This window comes from Danio rerio, chromosome 2 (assembly GCF_052040795.2).
Source record: "Danio rerio strain M-AB ecotype USA chromosome 2, GRCz13ab, whole genome shotgun sequence".
Lineage (NCBI taxonomy): Eukaryota > Metazoa > Chordata > Actinopteri > Cypriniformes > Danionidae > Danio > Danio rerio.
The window spans coordinates 26,241,144-26,260,083 of record NC_141022.1 but is presented as its reverse complement, the minus strand read 5'-3'; the positions used below and the strand labels follow the sequence as shown (position 1 = coordinate 26,260,083).

General features: G+C 34.7%; 1 protein-coding gene and 1 long non-coding RNA gene across 5 annotated transcripts in view; one reads left to right on the top strand and one right to left on the bottom strand.

Moving 5' to 3' along the window:
- Positions 1 to 18,940, bottom strand: part of aire (autoimmune regulator) — a 46,103-nt gene that overhangs the window by 24,060 nt on the left and 3,103 nt on the right. The window contains 13 exon segments of one of the 4 annotated variants that reach the window (NM_001110014.1): positions 7,124 to 7,464; positions 9,097 to 9,180; positions 9,258 to 9,336; positions 9,439 to 9,560; positions 11,164 to 11,283; positions 11,512 to 11,578; positions 13,299 to 13,420; positions 13,614 to 13,684; positions 15,579 to 15,716; positions 15,883 to 15,996; positions 16,084 to 16,149; positions 17,692 to 17,841; positions 17,925 to 18,099. In NM_001110014.1, coding sequence (NP_001103484.1) covers positions 7,384 to 7,464; positions 9,097 to 9,180; positions 9,258 to 9,336; positions 9,439 to 9,560; positions 11,164 to 11,283; positions 11,512 to 11,578; positions 13,299 to 13,420; positions 13,614 to 13,684; positions 15,579 to 15,716; positions 15,883 to 15,996; positions 16,084 to 16,149; positions 17,692 to 17,841; positions 17,925 to 18,099 — 1,389 coding nt within the window. In that variant the 3' untranslated portion in view covers positions 7,124 to 7,383. 4 annotated transcript variants of the gene reach the window in all.
- Positions 3,871 to 18,940, top strand: part of LOC148679736 (uncharacterized) — an 807,653-nt gene continuing 792,583 nt past the window's right edge. Inside the window, exon 1 of the long non-coding RNA XR_015941937.1 lies at positions 3,871 to 3,930. This is a non-coding gene — a long non-coding RNA (uncharacterized LOC148679736). The remainder of the gene's footprint in view (positions 3,931 to 18,940) is intronic.

Below are 18,940 nucleotides of genomic sequence, written 5' to 3'. Positions count from 1 at the left end.
TGTGTACAAGGTTAACAGTATGTTACTGTAGATTTTTTAACTAATTCAGTTCTGCAAATGACCGTTAAAAACTCCCCACACTATATTTCATTTTATTTTATTTTCCACTTAGTCATTTCATTAATCAGGAATCGCCACTGCGAATGAACCACCAACTTATCCAGCATATGTTTTACGCAGCGGATGCCCTTCTAGCTGCAACCCATCATTGGGAAACACCCACACACCCTTACAATCACACTCATACACTACGGCCAATTTAGCTCACCAATTCACGCAATAGCACATGTCTTTGGACTGTGTGCTATTGGACACACGAACACGGGGAGAACATACAAACTCCACACAGAAATGCCATCTGACCCAGCTATGGCTCGAACAATCAACCTTTTTACTGTGAGACGATAGCGCTGCACCACTGCGCTGCCTCTTGCTAATTTTTAACAAACGTCAATTGAACTATTGTTTGAAAAAAATGCCTGTGGAGTCTTTTTAAAGTCAATAGGCACAACATGACAAATGTATGTCTGCATTTATAAAATAATATTTTTAATTTTATAGATAATAATATATTTAACATATTTTTAGTATGCCATATTTAAAATTGGGTATTTGGGTTAAAAATATACAAATAAATAGATAATTCAATATTTGATTAATACAAAATTACATTTCAGGCACATAACTTTAAGGGTACGTCTCCAATCTAAAGTTTTTGCACTTCAGAAATGCGAGCGATGTTATAGAAACACTCAGCTGGAAGAGCTTAATTCTTCAAATGTCTGAGGTTTTAAAAAACATAAAGCGCTCAGCGTTGAAAATGACAACAGAAAATAATGCTCAGCTCTAGAAAAAATGGTACAGTGGACAGGTTACTTACAAAATGCTTTAGAACTGGCATACTAAAAAATCTGTTAAATATACTATGAACGTGTGTGGTTTGCTTTTGTCACAGCCAGGCCAGGTTCTCCCTACTCTCAGTCACCACAATCAGTGTCACCTGAATACTAATCAGCCCCGCACCTGTACGTCATTCCCTTTCACCACACCAGCACCATATGAACCCTCACCAACCCTCATGGTGACAGGTCTTGTTGTTTCTTTGAAGGCCTCCACTCTCCTCACGGTCAGTGTCTATATTAATTCTCCATGTTAACTTACCTCTCGTATCGTTTGATATCCACTGTCTGTCTCTCCTTCCCATCGTGGTTTCTCCTGGTCTCTACTCTGGTTGTTGTCGATCCCTGACTCCTTGTACCTGTGTGACTGGCTTCTCTGCCACTCCTCCAGTCACTCTGATCCATCTAGTCATCCATTACCATCCTGCAAAGAATCTGCATTAAGTTCTGTTCACTCTATCATCCATTATTATAAACTGTGGTTAATACTTTCATCTCTGGTTCCCGTCTCTTTTTGTGACAGAAAAGGAAAACTCTTGTTGTGCCCATCGACTTTAAAAAGACTATACAAGATGGATGCCATACCTCAATTAGTCATCTATTGCAGAAAAATGAATATATTGAAAATATTTCAAAGATGGGGACATTTTTAGTTTTACTTGTTATGCTTTAATGAGACTACAAGAGAAAAAAATAATCAATGATGAACTTTTTAGTACCATTACTCTGTAAATTTATATGACCTGAAGAAACCTTACGTTATCTTTTATTAAACTGGTCCATTCACAAATATTAATCATTCAGAACACGACATAAAAAATAAAGAAAACAAGACACATGGAAAAATTAAGAAGGGGAAAAAACACTTTATTAAAGAATTTTATACTAAGCATGCTCGAGTACTTAGTTAAATACTTTTCTTTGGTGTACATTTTACAATCTTGGATAATTTGGCAAAAAAAATAACATTTACTTACTAGTGTATAAAGTATCATTAGGTACTAAACAAACTTCATTGATCCTTTATTTGGTTATACATTTATTAAAGTTTACTGTGACTCATTTTGTCTGTAAGATAAAATACGTTTATGGAAAAAGTCAAAATTGAAGTTCAAGAAAGTATCTCCTCCTCAATTAGTTTATTGGTGACTATTTCACTAGAGAAGCTGGCAATCACGTCACACTCCATAGTTATAGTATCAAACAACTTACTAAAACCAAACAAGAAAAACAAATGCTTTTGCATACATCAGCATGAACTATAATCTAAAATAATATAAATTATTCAAAGACTACAGTATGTGTATGTACTGCATCCCATGAGTGACTTATTATGCTTTCAAACAAGTGAATTGTCTTTGAAACAAAGGAGATTGCATCTGTTTGTTGTTTAACCCATTAGCATTCCTTTAACTAAGCACTTGGTGTACCATGAGCAGTACCCTAACGCTTACAGGTTAAAGTATAATTGGATTTTTAAAATTTAGCTCACATTGTGTACACTGAGAATGCAGAATTTATGACCGACTGCATGCAACATCTAGAGGGCGATAAATATGCTTTGGCTTCACATTTCAGGAAGCCAAATTCAAATTGTGACCTTCAATGTTGGTTATGAAACTTTTGATGACTACTCTCCCGTGGCCTTATTATGTAATAGTAAAGAGGCCATTGGTGACACTGAGCATTTCCATGCAAATGTCAACCTTGCAATGAAAAACATTTGTTCAAATAGCGAACCAATTTCTAAGTTGTTTGCTTGCATTTTACAGTACGCTCTCAGAAATAAAGAAGCAAAATTTGTCACTGGTGCTTTTTAAAAAGGTACTTTTTTGTTCCTAACAGATGCCTAAAAAATTACAAAATTGAACTACATAGAACCTTACTGGTACAAAAGTGAACCTTAAAAGAACTTATGTCCAGCTGTCAAAGACAAAAACATACCTTTTAATAAGGTACTGCCCCAGCAACAGATTTTGTACCTTAGTGATTCGGTAAAAATACTCAATAATATCTCTGTGAATGTTTTTTAAACCATTTTACCTGATTTACCAAGGTCACTTAAGTGCCAATTTTACACATGCTTAAAGCTTTTTCCTCTAAAATGCAGAAATGCATTCATTCACGTCAGTTGTGCGCCTCGCTTACACATTGCTTAATACACACAGGAAGTACAGCAATACGCAAATATCTTTATAAATATTACAAAATTTAAAATATTAGAAATATTAAAGTATTAAAATATTACAATAAATATTATTTTCTAGCCTACCTTCTAGCCTTTGTATAATGTTATTATTATTATTAGCAGTATTATTTATTATATGCATATTTATATTTGTTTTATTAAAAACAAGCTTAGATTTGTCCACCTGTCAGGTTTTAGACCATATGGGGCACAGCATGTGTTTTTGAATATAACTCCGTTTTTTGAGCACACTTCGTTATTATTGTTCATTTATTCGTTTGCTGCAGATTAGAACAGAATTTAGAAATAGTTTTGAAACAAATCTTTGCGCTGAACAAACTAAATTAATTGAATTATTGGCTAATGGATGTCTGTGCATACAATACTTTTCCCTATCCATGAGAGTGAAAGTGAAAGTAAACAATGATGAGGCTCATCTTTCATTCTCGCGCTACAGATGCTCTGCTTAACTGTCTTCTCACTAGTGAAGCACTTACAAAGTCTGCCATGTAAATAGCAAATGCGCTATGGCGTGGCGCACTACTGGCTCTTAAAGGGAATGGGAGATGAGACTCTGATTGGTTTATTCTCAAAACACACCTTTAACTCATTAAGAGAATAAGCTCAACCCTGTTAGACCATGCGATATACTGTGCAAAGCGGATTTTTCCGTCCTTAAAATAGCAAAAGTGGATTCCGACATGCCCTTATTGCTTATGCGCCCCTGCGTTTTGGACGTTGTGCATGGATCGTCAAAATAGAGCCCTTAAACTTTAAAGCTACTTCAGATAAGGCTTTCTCAAGCCACCATAAAGTTTGTCTACGAACTTTACTTTTCTAGTTGTAAATTGTTACCCTATATTTTATTTTAGATCAGATATTACCTATTCTCAAAACTACTCTTTATAAAAAAGAAAAGAAAATATCTGTTATTATTTTCGGTTTAAACACTCTATATCTGTCATTTGGCAGGCAGCTAAGAAAAATCACAGTCCAGGTTCATTTGCAAAATGAATGTGAAATTTTTTATCTCCATCTGGCACCAGATTCAGACTTCACAAATCAAGGATATAGCATGACAGGTATAGAATGTCTCTGAGATATAAAATCCCTCCTGAACACCTAGACTCACACATCATAAAGCTGAAGCATCTTGGCACTGCAGGAGATAAACCAGAACCAGCCTTTAGTGTATCCTGCAGTCTGTCTCCTTGATGCATGCAGTCTGTACTGCCAAATGTCTTCTCATATAAAAACATTTTCCTTCACGCTCTGCTGAGATTTAGGGTCCGCTGTAACACATTCCCCGCTCCTTATTTGTTGGGCCTTAAAGAACAGGCATCCATAGCAACCCTGCAACATTCCAGCAGCAGCGTCTGGCCCTCGGCCTGTCACAACACCATCTGCACCCACACACACTTTAAAGGTGGAGGTGCAAGAAAACCTCCATAAAGAGACTTTGCATAAATTCCCACTACACGGATCACTTCGTTGTTTTCATACGAATACTTAAGAAAGCAAACGAGAAGGTTTGTTTTGTGCTGACATACATTATGCTTTGACATTAACAACTGCACATTTCCAGGAGTCCCACATGCTTCTCATTAACATTCCAAGTGCTCTTTCGCTCTTCCTCTCTCTCTCTCTTTCCCACTCTCTTTTGTTTCCCGAGGAGGCCAAAAAGGAAAACTGACAGTGCTGCTGGCTCTGGACCATGCATTCCACAGGATATGTCAAAAGAGTACAGAAGGACCGCTCAAGGGGGGCACTTATATACACACACACACACACATACACACACATGCTGGTTCCATGGGACTTCACATATAAAAATGGTTTATTTTTATGTGCATTATTTATAAGATGTTTTCTTCATAGGGACTAAACAAAATCTCACAATGTAATATTGGTATACTTGTGGAAATACTTGGTCCCCATAATGTTAGCAATATCTGGGTCCCACACATACACACATACGGTATATAAAAGAGAGGGATGAATTAATGCATCTTTAATAAAAATATGCTCTCCGTGTTCACTAGATAGAAATAGAACTCACTTGATCAGTGTTTGCAGTCAAATACTTTCAGTTTTTATTTTGTTTCTAGTCTAATTATCTTAAAATTATTAAATCAAGTTTCATTTTCTAGACAAGTAACAAATATTGTTTTGTTTTCATAAATAATACATCCAAAATTTGTTTTAGTTCAAATTGCGCAGTCTAAGTTGTTTGTCTAGGCTTTCATTTAACAGTACATTGGAGCGAGGAGAACTTTACATAAGGACAACCATCTGTGCAGCAATCCACCAATCAGGCCTGTATGGTAGTGGCCATACGGAAGCCACTCCCCGCCTGGAATTAGCCAAAAGACATCTGAAGGACTCTCAGACCATAAGAAACAAAATTCTCTGGTTTGAGAATACCATCCCTACAGGGAAGCATGGGGGTGGCAGCATCATGCTGTGGGGATGTTTTTCAGAAGCAGGAACTGGAAGACTATAGAGAGAAAGACGAATACAGCAATGTACAGAGACATCCTGAATGAAAACCTGCTTCAGAGTGCTATTGACCTCAGACTGGGGTGACAGTTCATCTTCCAGCAGGACAATGACCCAAAGCACACCACTAAAATATCAATGGAGTGGCTTCACAACAACTCGGTGAATGTCCTTGAGCGGCCCAGCCAAAGCCCAGACCTACATCCTATTGAACATCTCTGGAGAGATCTAAAAATGGCTGTTCACCGTTGCTTCCCAATCCAACCTGACTGCGTTGAGAGGTACTGCAAAGAGGAATGGGCAAAAACTCCCAAAGACAGGTGTGCCAAGCTTGTGACATCATATTCAAAAAGACTTGAGGGCTGTAATTGCTGCCAAAGGTTCATCAACAAAGTATTGAGCAAAGACTGAGCATACTTCTGTACATGTGATTTTTTCAGCTTTTTAATTTTTAATAAATTTGCAACATAAAACTGATTTTATTCTTGCCAAAATAAAACAATTAAGACTTTTTCCAGACGAATAAATATTATCAGACATACTGTGAAAATTTCTTTGCTCTGTTAAACATAACTTGGGAAATATTGAAAAGAGAAAAAAATTCAAAGGGGGGCTAATAATTCTGACTTCAACTATGTATGTGCATATTTATATTGGTTTTATTGGATGAAAAAATATGTGTAAAGGCTATTTTGCCCCAATATTTTGTATATGTTGCATATATAACATTTATTTTACATATGTGAAATTTAAATATGAACTTTTATGTCATATATATATATATATATATAATTTGCATATATTTTTCATATATGTATATATGAACCTCACATCTGTATTTATGTAAAATTCAATTTGGCCTCTGCTGTTTTTAGTTCAATTTTACAAAACTGATAAACCTTTAGGTAGAGACCTTCTGTGAGATCAGAAGTTGTTAATATCTATTGTATAAGCTTTTGTTGAACCTTTTTTATTGCTTTAATTAAACTTATTTTACAAACAACTGTATTTAATAGCATAATTTGTGAAAAAATACAAAAAAAGTGCACTAATGCACTTTATATGGCTGCATTGTACAGCTGAAGACAAAATTATTAGCCTTACTGAAAAATGAAAATTTTCCCAAGTGCTGTTTAACAGAGAGAGGAACACATTTATAATCATAATACTTTTAATAACTTACTTTAGTAACTCTTTTGTCTTTTCTTTGTGAAACCACTTGGGAAATATTTGGGAAAACAATTAACATTTCACAAGAGGGCTGATCAATTTGTCTTTAAAGACACTTTATCGATGCAGCTGCAATTAATAGAATCTTTTAATATGTAATTTTTTGTTTAAAAATGTCAGACTTTTTTGTATATAATATAAAATATATGATTTTTGTAATAATATAGTTTTTGGCTTAGATAAAAAAACAGAACACATTCTACAGGGAAAAAGCTGTATTATTGTTTTAATGGTTGCTTATTCATATATAATTCAAATTAAATCTTTTCTTACATTATAATGTTGGACACAAAAAGAATCATAAAACTGAACATTATTTGTTTAATTTAGCTTGAAAATTAGTTTGAGTTCAAAAAATAATTAGCAAACACATAGTAGCAACAACCTTTTGAGATCTGGACTGTACAACAATAAAACAAATGTAACTCTGAAAAAAGAAATGGATAAACCAGTACATTCATTTTCTTCAAATGATAAAGGTTTTCTATTCTTAAAGACAGTCCATCTAAAACTGAGAATGAACCTGATACTGACATCTGAGGCGCAGCAGAGATGAATCGGTGAACTTCATTGGAAATAGCCTTGGGTCTCAGAAAGAGGACGTGAAATATTGTGGAAAGCCCACTGCAGGATCCCATCAATAGAGCTCTGCACTCATCAACACAAATAAACGGTCAGGTAAGCCATCCAGGAGTGCATTTCCCAAACAAATAAATAATTACCATAGTACAATACATCATTTGTGAAATGGCATCGTTTGGTAACCTTATAGAGGAGATCTACATTAAATGTTTGTTTGTTTTTGTAAAGCATAATATTCTTCAACACCCACACAGATACTGTAACTTTTTAAATAATTTTTAAATCCACTATTTATTTTGGTAAAAACATGCATTTGTTCTATAATTGAAACACTTAGGTAAATGGCACATACAGTATATGGCCTATATTTTTTTACAGTCATCATTCTAAAACATTGAGACACTTAAAATAGCTAACATAACACTTTAATTATAATTTGTATTTTTTTAAAGGTCTACTTTTACAATTTTGACAAACTCAGACCACAGCAGAATTGTTGTAAATGCCTTATAGCCTACAGAACAGATACATTTCTTTAAATAATATAACTTAAAACCATTAATGCACTGTATATGTTTGTTTTCTTCAATTTGGGAGAGGTAAGGGAGATTTCAGCTTAAAAATCATATCAAGAAACCTATACAGTAGAGTAATGAACCACGCCTGTGTTCGAAATGGCATAAATGACTTCAAAGTGCACTATGAAGGGGGTTCAATCTATGAAGACCATTAAAACGAATCTGTAAAAAATAACTTTGAAACATTAAATGTGAAAGAAACAACTTCATATAAAAAGACAAAGACAAGCTCAAGTCAAGCCATGGCTGTGTTCAAAACAGTAATGAGGAGGGAGTTCAATATGCACAGATAGTGTTTTTCATCCAACGATAAACTTTCTGTGAAAGGATTTTGTGACTATTTTTTAATTTCATGAAGTTATTGTAATTAAATTAAAATATAATCTGTTAAATAGACTGAAGGATTCATTTACTTTTTTCAAGTGCTATACGAGATGAAAGACCATGTAAACGCTAGTCAGTAGCAGCAGGCTAGCGCAGAAGCTCCCTTAAAAATACTGGGGTAAAATAAATTTCCATAAATTGCCATTAGATATGGTGGGGAAAATTAGAATTCAAGGCAGTGCTTCTTGTTTGGTCGGAGACCTACTTTATACCATATATCAATCAGTGAAGTAAAGATCACTGATCTTTAAAGAAATCAGATCTTAAACGCTGCAATTTTGTAATGGTGCTACAGTTCACTGGAAGCGCTTGGGCTGGCTGTATGAAAATTAAAAGTTTGTGTGCATACACCCCATTATTAATCCGAAAAACTGTAAAAATAACTTTGAAAGCAAATCACATGTGAAAGAGAGACAACAAGTGTTTTTAAATCATTCAAAGTAGATGTTGAAAGGTTCAAAAGGAATTAGCTATAGGGGAAATAACTCAGAATAGAACAAAACCAAGAACTTTTAACTACAGCTCTAGAGATAGTTGCAACTGTGCAAGTTTTTTGCAATCTTTGCCAATGTTCATTATAATGATGGATTTGGGAAACACCAAATCGCTGAACTTCATTTATAACGGAACTTGCGATCTTAGTTGTCCAATGATAGTTTTGGGAAACGCACCCCAAGTGTTTTCACTGTTTGTTTTTATGAATTTATTGGTAAAGTGTCAAAAAACATCCGCTCACCTCCCCCATCACTGAGTCCATCTCGTCTCTGTTGAGCAGCTGCTCTGATGGCGTTAAGCCCTGATCACTCATATGTTGACTCAACTGTGGAAATATAAAAGACTAATGACATTTGTGAGGTCAGGAGGGCAAAAGGTGTTGTTTAAGTGTGTATGGGATACCTGAAGACTCCTACACGTAGATGAATTGTCATTTCCAGGGCCCCAAGATCTGGAGCAATTCCTACATCTTGTCCTTCCACTTAATCGAGAGAAATGGGAGAAGATAGAGTGTGAGCTTTATAGCAGGATACAACTTATTACAGTTATTGTATTCTTAATGGCAGTACAGTACGATCAGTACTTTGGGAAGTTGCAGAGGGCGTGATAAGCCTGCAGGCACTGAGGGCAGGTGATCAGCTCTCCCCGGGTGAGATAGCAGATGCCACATGCCATCCTGATCCCAACTCTTTCACCATCTGAAGACTAGCACAGATTTCAGCTTTATTCAAAATAGCATATTTGGTTTTCAGCAGAATTCAGACACTCATAAGGTTTTGAACCAGCTGAGGGTATTCAGAGTATTTTTTTTACGTTTTTATTTTTAAAATGGACCCTTGAATTACGTTTTCTAACTAAAACAATACAGATGAGCTTTTCCTCAAGCAATACTACTGGTAAGGAAAGATCTGGAAAACCTAACCACTATACAAGGTACATGGGCAGAATGCAAATATAGTTATCTATTATAATAATGGAGTATATCTTGATAAAATAAAATAAATACCAACATGTTTTGGCTTTAAAGCCTTCCTCAGGACAAAACAACATTACCTCAAGCAATATTATAAAGTAAACTATAACAATGAACATATTAGCATCCTCTAAAATACTTACAATAATACATTTCCACAGTAATACAGTATATACACTAGTAAGTTTGACTCTATATTATTTTTATGTTAAATGATTGGATTTTACCATTGTATTAATTTAGATATTTAGGGTGTGTAAATAAAAATGTAGACAATTTTTTTGTCCCTTAGGAAAACAGTAAAGATACCTAGAATGATCACGATCATTTTTAAAACAGAACATTATAATGTTAAGAATACTAGCTATAAAAATAAAACATAGCACAATCCGAATGAGGAACACTTTCCCCCTCAAGCAAAATTCCTGATTCCTTCATGCACAAATTCCTAAAAGAGCAATGTTAAATGTGAGCACAACTTTATTCAAATGTAACACACTCTACAAATGCTGGTTTGTTTCCATCAAAAGTTTTACTAGCTAATTTATGGGTTGAAAAATGTATATAAAAATACACGATAGTTGGGATTTGACCATATTTTTTTCATAAATTTTTGGTTTTTGAGACCAGTGATCCATGTAGTGTAAAAATAATAGGGTCACACTTTATTTTGACGTTCTGTTTGTTGAATTTTAGTTACATTTTCTACCTGCCAACTAATTCTTCTTAGATTATAAGTAGACTGTTAGGTTGTGGTTAGGGTTAGTGTAAGTTGAGATGTACTTGCAAATGTTAACTGTTAAGTATAGCTGTTGAAGGAGCATATCAACAGATATTAAGCAAATATTCTACTAATACTCAAATGGACCTTCAAAATAAAGTATTAGCAATAATGCGTAAAGAAGTAGTTTTTTTGTAGTTTGCATGTGTTTTGCATTATGGGACATTGATATTTCCTATAACAACTTTATATGTTGAAAAATTTGGAAACATGACTGATATTAACATTTTTAATTGTTTAAACTGATATGTTGTCCAGGTTGGTGTTGTAAATTACAGCTCAAACACCTGGTATTCAACAGCCAGTCCTTTCTATTTTACTTAATTTAATACTATATATTTTATTTCTTAAACAATAAATTGTTTTTAAACTAATAAAATGTCACTTTGTTAAAATGCACAGTTGAATTTTCAGCATCAAAAGTTGACAAAGAGGAGATCAAAGTCCTATACTGCAATTTATAACCGTAAAAATACATTTTAAAAAAACTGAATCACAAAATATGTACCACTCTGCGGATATTTTTGACAGTGTGATTCAGACGATTGTGTTACCTGGAGGCCTATGGATTGAGCGCTGCTGCTCGCTGAGACTGTGGAGAGTGAAGTAGAGGACAGAGAGGAGAAGAAGGAGAAATCCACTGCAGAGCCAGAGCTTGTCTCTGTTGCTGGAGGCTGTAAGAAAAGGTGCTTTAATGATCAGTCATTATACGTTATCAGTTTGTCTTCATACTCACTGCTTGGCTAAAATAAAAGTACATAAAAGGGCATACATTATTATTATGTTGAAGTACATTTAGCTTTGATTATGCTGACATTCATCATGGCATTGCTTTGAGATCCGTATGCCATACCACACAAAAATATACCAACCTTCCAACAGATTTGTTTTGTCATTCGTACCTGCACATGTGTGTATGTCCTGTCTTTCAGTCTGTTGCTTTGGCAAAGCTGACAGCGCCATGTACCCCTAAAATAAAAATAAAAAATACATGCAGAAAATGTTCATATATCAGCTGGGCTTTTTGATTTGATCATGGACCTTAATTATGGTGGTTTTTAAACATTTACAAACAGAATCTGGGGGGGACCCCAGAAACAACAGTAATATTAATAATAAGTCAAATATCATTCCTTAATACTAAATTGTTGCATTCAATTTATATATATATATATATATATATATATATATATATATATATATATATATATATATATATATATATATATATATATATACAGTATTTATTTTAGAATACATGTTTATTTTTATGTATTTTAGAATACATGTTTATTTTTATGTGGCTGGAAGGGAATCTGCTGTGTAAAAAATATACCTGAATAGTTGGCGGTTCATTCCGCTGTGGCGACCATTATTTAATAAGGGACTAATCTGAAGCAACATGAATGAATGATTGTTTTATTTTTACATTAGAATTGTATCAATAATATAAAAAATAAATTTACAACATCCTTATCTTCTAATAACTTATCTTCTAATAACTATTTTTATTATAATGATTCTAATAATTGTTTATAATATAATAATTTAAATGTTCTTTAATTAATTTTATGGAAGTTTGCTGAGGCCCCCTAGTGGTTTCTGTCTCCCTGCTGGAGGACAACTCGTACTGTATATATAATAGAAAAGTATGAAGTCACACTCAAAATTTGTTAAATAAAAAATAATTTAAAGATGTAAATAACCCATTATGATGTAAAATGCCATGCATGTATTCATATAAAGAGACATACTATGCAGAAATTCTGTATTATTTCATGCTAGAGCTGCATGATATTGAAATAATCTGACATTGCAATATTTTGTTTTGCTGCAACATATATTAACTGATGAATATAATTGTTATGATCACCAGCGATCATACTTCATAGATCGCTGGATCTCACACACAAACACCTATGGACTACAAATCTGCCGTTCATGGACTAAATTTTCATACATACACTCTGCTCACACACACACACACACACACACACACACACACACACACACACACACACACACACACACACACACACACACACACACGCTTCCTCATTCTGACTGATTACACTCGCACCGCCTGAGGATTGTCAAGGACTGATTACACACACTATTTAAACAGCACACTCAAGCTGCGTCCCAAATGGCATGCTATGCACTATATTTTTATGCACTGACACACTCAACAGTATAGTATGTATGTGTCGTCCCAAATAGCACACTAATGTTTTTTTACTAAGCGGAAATTCAAACCGTTTCCCTAATGACGTTTGATGGTTGCCAAATCAGTGAAATAAACTACTGAATAATCATACCTGCCGTGAGTGTAACTGCATTCACCATCGAGAGGCGCTATAATCACTCTCGTAGGAGAATTTTGCTTTCACCGTCAAAAAATAAAGTTATCCAACATGTGCGCTCGATAGCTCCGCCCCTTCCGCTACGTGAGCAAACCTGCCATCGTTGAGTGTGTGAAGTGTCCATCATTACACACTTCACTTTGCTGGCTGAATGAGTGCATCATCCGGGTAATTAAAGTGCCCTTATTATTTTTAGAGTTTTCAGTGTGAACACACTACTTACAAAATTAAAGACAGTAATGCAGTAGGTCTTATATATGAAATACAGCACAGTTCTACTGTTGGTCAGCTCTAGGTTCTGGTGGTCCCACATGAATACTCTGTACCTGGGTATGGAGGTGAGGGGGGGCACCAGACAGGAGAGATGAAAGGCACGAGGACACCCATCACAGCAGATGAGCTCGCCGCCGTCTTTACACACTGCACACTCATCATCATTGTGCTCTACCTGAACACAACAACAGTGCACTGTAAAAATAAAGCTGGGTTCCACATTGGGACAACATGAAAGGATTAAGTTACTTTTACAAATTTAAGTAGAGTGAACATAAATCAATTAAGTTGTCCCCCAAAATACTCAAGAATTGTGATGTTTTAGCTGATTTTAAATAAATAGTCAATAGTCAATGTAATGAACTAACAGCAAATGTAATTTTTTGAGGGTAGCAGGTTAACACTGCAACAACATACTGTAGGCCAGGGGTGGCCAACCCTGTTCCTGGAGAGCCACATTCCTGCAGATTTCAGTTGCTACACATATCAAACACACCTGAACCAATAATTAGGACCTGAACACCACATGATAATTACAAGCAGGTGTGTTTGATATGGGTTGCAACTGAAATCTGCAGGAAAGTGGCTCTCCAGGAACAGGGTTGGCCACCCCTACAGTAGGCCTATATAATAATTTCACTTAAGTTGACATGTTATCGTGTTTTTCTTTATCATAATAAGGCCATAAATAAACCTTCAAATTTGAACAATTAAGAATATTTTAATGGTTTCTAGTACATTTTGAGTCCTATTGCATAAGATGTTGTTGGTTTTACCTTACATTGGTTAGACCATTGCACACTGTAAAAAGTGATTAGTTCACTTTACTTAAAAGAGAGAGTGAACTTGTTCCCTTATAATTATTAAGTAAATAAACTGCAGTGTAAAAAGGGATTGTTTACTTTATTTTAAGGTAACCAAGCCTACTGCCTTATAAGCGACACATTGACTTTATTTTAAAAAGTGAGTAAACCTGTTTTAACTTGGGACAGGTAACTAAGTTGATATAACTAGATAGTTTTAATAACTCAATTCTAATAACAGATTTATTTTATCTTTGCCATGATGACAGTAAATAATATTTGACTAAATATTTTAAAGACACTTCTATACAGCTTAACTAGGTTAATTAGGTTAACAAGGCAGGTTAGGGTAATTAGGCAAGTTATTGTATAATAATGGTTTGTTCTGTAGACTACTGAAACATAGCTTAAATGAGCTAATAATTTTGGCCTTAAAATAGTTTGTAAAAAATTAAAAACTACTTTTATTCTAGCTGAAATAAAACAAAAAAGACTTTCTCCAGAAAAAAAATTATCAGACATACTGTGAAAATTTCCTCGCTTTGTTGAACATAATATGGGAAATATTTTTAAAAGTTTAAAGGGGGGGGGGGGGCTAATAATTTTGACTTCAACTGTATGTACATCATTATAAAAGTCATCTTGGGTTTACTGACTAAGTAAAATCAAATTGTTGCTTTTAAGACACAGAGTTTAAGTACTTTTTTTAAAGTAAAGTCACTAATCCCTTTTTACAGTTTACATATATGTTTATTATAACCTAAAAATAAATAAATAAAAAATTGTGCGTTTATGAAGTGTGCTTCACACAGTTGAGTGGGATTGACAAACCACCATTATAAAGACTCTTCTCTATAGTAATAAAACTTCCCCTTCCTTAGTCTGGCACTTTATCCTCTGAGCATTAACAGCATTAACTGAGCATCAACTTCTTGTTGAATCGGTTACTGCCTCCTGGACAAAAGTGTCTGCTTAATGATGTTTTAAAATAAGTTTCTCCTGCTTACCAACGCTGCATTTATTTATTCAAAAGCACAGTACAAATGGTAAAATAGAGAAATGTTCTTGCACTATAAAAAACTGTTCAAAAGTAGATTATAATTACATTTATTCATTTATTCCAGTGATTTTACAGATGAATTTTTGGCTTCATTACTCCAATCTTCAGAATTACATGATCCTTCAGAAACCACTCTAATATTATTATTATTATTATTTAAAACTGCACACAATAAGAAAACAGTTATTTTAAATTGTAATAAATATTTAACAATTATTTATTTTCCATCACCTTGATAAACAGAATAAAAAAAAACATGAAATAAAAAACTGACTCCAAACTTTTGACCGGTAGTGTAAATGTAAATGTAAAACCTTTCTAAAGTTTTTTTTTCAGCAAAGTTATTAATAAGGTCATTTGCATTGCATATTGCTTTGCAAACTGGGATAACTGGTTGTTTATTTCAATAAACTAAGCTATCAGCTATCATGTAAATGTTTCTAGTGAGTCTGGTACACCTACAGTCATGCCTCTGCTGCTTGGCTCTCTCTGCTGGTGACTGGAGGTGTGTGCAGTCTGCGTCTGCGTCTGCTGTGCTCCAGCTGTCTCATCCAGTTTGCCAGAAGAGTAGAATTCTCCTCCAACCTTGATGCATTTTTTGGCTCCTCCTGCAGGAGTGAGAGAGAGATAGAGCTGCTGAGACATCTGTGCTGCCAAAAGTGTTTACACAAGTTTACACTACTTCAAAACACACACACGCAAAGAGCAGAAGCATAAAACATGTAGAGGCGTTCGTCTCAGTGCGTCAGTGGTGTATTAGTGTATTCATCTCACCAGACTCAATGACTTGCTGGATGAGAATCTCCTCCACTGTACCGCAGCTATCAGGAAGATCACCTGCAGATACCGTCACAGCCCTCTGGACTGAGGTGGAAACTGCTTGGACTCCTGTGTTGATTCACGTACAATCTTGATCATCTGCTATAATACATTGTCATCTTAACGACACATGTTATACAGAAGTCATGTGATTACCATTTCCCACTGAGACCTGAGAATGCGCTGCTCCATCTGTCTTCTTCATCAGCTTGCCTTTGCTTCCTGGAGCAGAAAAGATATTGAGGTATTGTGATGGTTTTGTTTTGTGATCACAAGTGTCCATTCACCATGCTTATTCGGTTTATTTTCAATTTACTGCACATTACAAAGACTATAGAATACATGTCTTAAATACATTGTATAGAATACAATAGTTTACATTACATATATAGTAATAAATAATATAATACATAGTCTTAAAGGGACTTTGATAATAGAGTGATGTTGGAACGATTCACACACTGCCCTAAGCCCTTTGAAGGGTTTATCATCCAGAGTGACAGCTTTGAGTGGGTGAAGAATGTTGGTCATTTGCAAGATATTCAGCGTAAAGTGTAATGTAATGGCTTAAGTAGGTTAATCATTTTAACTAAGCAAGATAGGTTTATTAGGAAAGTTATAAGACAGCTGTATTTTTTTGTTCTGTAGCCATTCAAAAAATAAAACAAAACTCTACCATAAGTTACTTAGATAAAATGTTTTTGCTTTATTTAAGGTCACTTGAGATATCTTTAAAACAAGTGTAAAAATTGTACAGAAAGGCTAATCATTATGTCTTCAACTGTACTCTATACATTCACACCCTGGGTTAATGCATATATAATAAAATCATATATTATAAAATATATATAATATATAAAATTTGTTTTCTTTTTTCAATGTTTCCCAAATGATGTTTACCAGAGCAAGGAAATTTTCACAATATGTCTGATAATATTTTTTCTTCTGGAGAAAGTCTTATTTGTTTTATTTTAAAAGCATTTTTAATTTTTTTAGATACCATTTTAATGACAAAATTATTAGCCCCTTTAAGCAATTTTTTTCGATAGCCTGCAGAACAAACCATCATTATACAATAACTTGCCTAATTAACATAACCTGCCTAGTTAACCTAATTAACCTAGTTAAACCTTTAAATGTCACTTTAAGCTGTATAGAAGAAAATACAATAACAATAATAATAACAAAAACAACAACAATAATGATAATAATAATAACAACAATAATAATTCTTTAAATTTATATAGTGATTTTCTGGGTTTAAAGCACTTTACAGATGTTGGGGGGAAATTTAGTCAGGATACAGAGGTTTTAATGACCACAGTCTCATTTGAAAGATGGTGCTCACTGGACAGCATTAAGTCCCTTTCACTATATACTGGGGCATTAATACCCACACAGACTGAAGTTTTAGCACCCCCTGCTGGCCTTTCCACGTGGTCACCCTCCCATCCACCGACCAAGCACAGCCCTGCTTAGCTTCAGTGGGCTAAGTGTAATAATTTGTTTTGGTTCAGTTTGGGATTTCCCACAACAATTAACCATCAGTCTACAACCATCACAGAGGCCTGGGAATCGGAGAGAGTCTGGCTTGGCCTCCTCCTGATTTAAGAATCAGCTATTTTAACAAATTCAGTTTTGACCTCATATATCACACCTTATATAATTGGCACTGTAGCATTTCATGAAAAGTTAAAGTGAAGTTTAAACTCTGTCACAAGTAAGAGTAAAAACAATCAAGGTGTATTATAGGAGTCTGTATACCAGAGCTGGATGTTAAGGATTTCTTGCTGTGGTGGTGATGTGTCCTGTGGGTCAGCTGTTTTTCAGACACCCCTCTCTTCTTGCCGGACTGACTGCGGGCCTGCAGCTCAAGCTTGGGGTTCCCATTGTGTCTGACCTCCTGCTTTAAACCTGACAAATCAGATTAGCATCACTTAAACCCTGATCATCCCCCAACCCCCACACTGTTTGTTTGCCAGAGCTTTGCACTGTACCTTTGGGAAGGTTCATAAACACTGTTTCCAGTTTAGGATAACACTCCTTGTTGTACTCTTTACAGAGATTCTTCCAGAAGGCCTTAAGGACCGTAGTGTCCTGATCCAGCAGCAAAGTGAGCAGCGAGTAGATGGCTTTGTGGATCCCGTCCTTTTTCTTTCGCTCTAAAGTCTCCTAAAGTATCAGTTAGTAATAGCATTGGTTTGATGTTTTCGCATTTAAAAAAACTTATTCCCAATTCCTTAAACAACAACAAATTATGACATACAAGTTATATTAAATATATAGTGCATATTCTGCATGATCTTATTTTACATTCCTTAGCCAATACCTAAATCTAACCACACCCAAAAAAAGAGTTTTGCTGCTTGTTCAAACTACTTTTTTAAAATAAGCCGATACAACACAATTCTTTATGTTTTTTGGGATAACTTGCATGTTTAATGTTCAATCCACGAATTTGTGGAGTTAACTTATTCGATTTGTGTTGGCAAAACATGTATGAATTGTGTGGAACCCTGTATTTTTCACAGTGTATTATTAATACTATTAATACTACTAATAAGCAGCAAATTAAGGGTTTATTAAGGCAAAAGTAGTTAATGGTTTATTAATAGCAAGATTAAAAATAAATAAATAAAATAAAACACAATAGAAACCATCACATAAGTTCTAATAGTCTCCACTACAAATATAATTAAAAACATCACATTTTATTCATTGAAGCCAGGATGTACACTCACTGGCCACTTTATTAGGTACACCTTACTAGTACCGGGTTGGACCCACTTTTGCCTGCAGAACTGCCTTAATCCTACATGGCATAGATTTAACAAGGTTCTGAAAATATTTTTCAGAGATTTTGCTCCATATTGACATAATAGCATCACGCAATTGCAGCAGATTTGTCGGCTGCACATCCATGATGCGAATCTACCGTTCCATCATGTCCCGAAGGTGCTCTATTGAGCTCTGGTGACTGTGGAGGCCATTTGAGAACAGTGAACCCATTTTC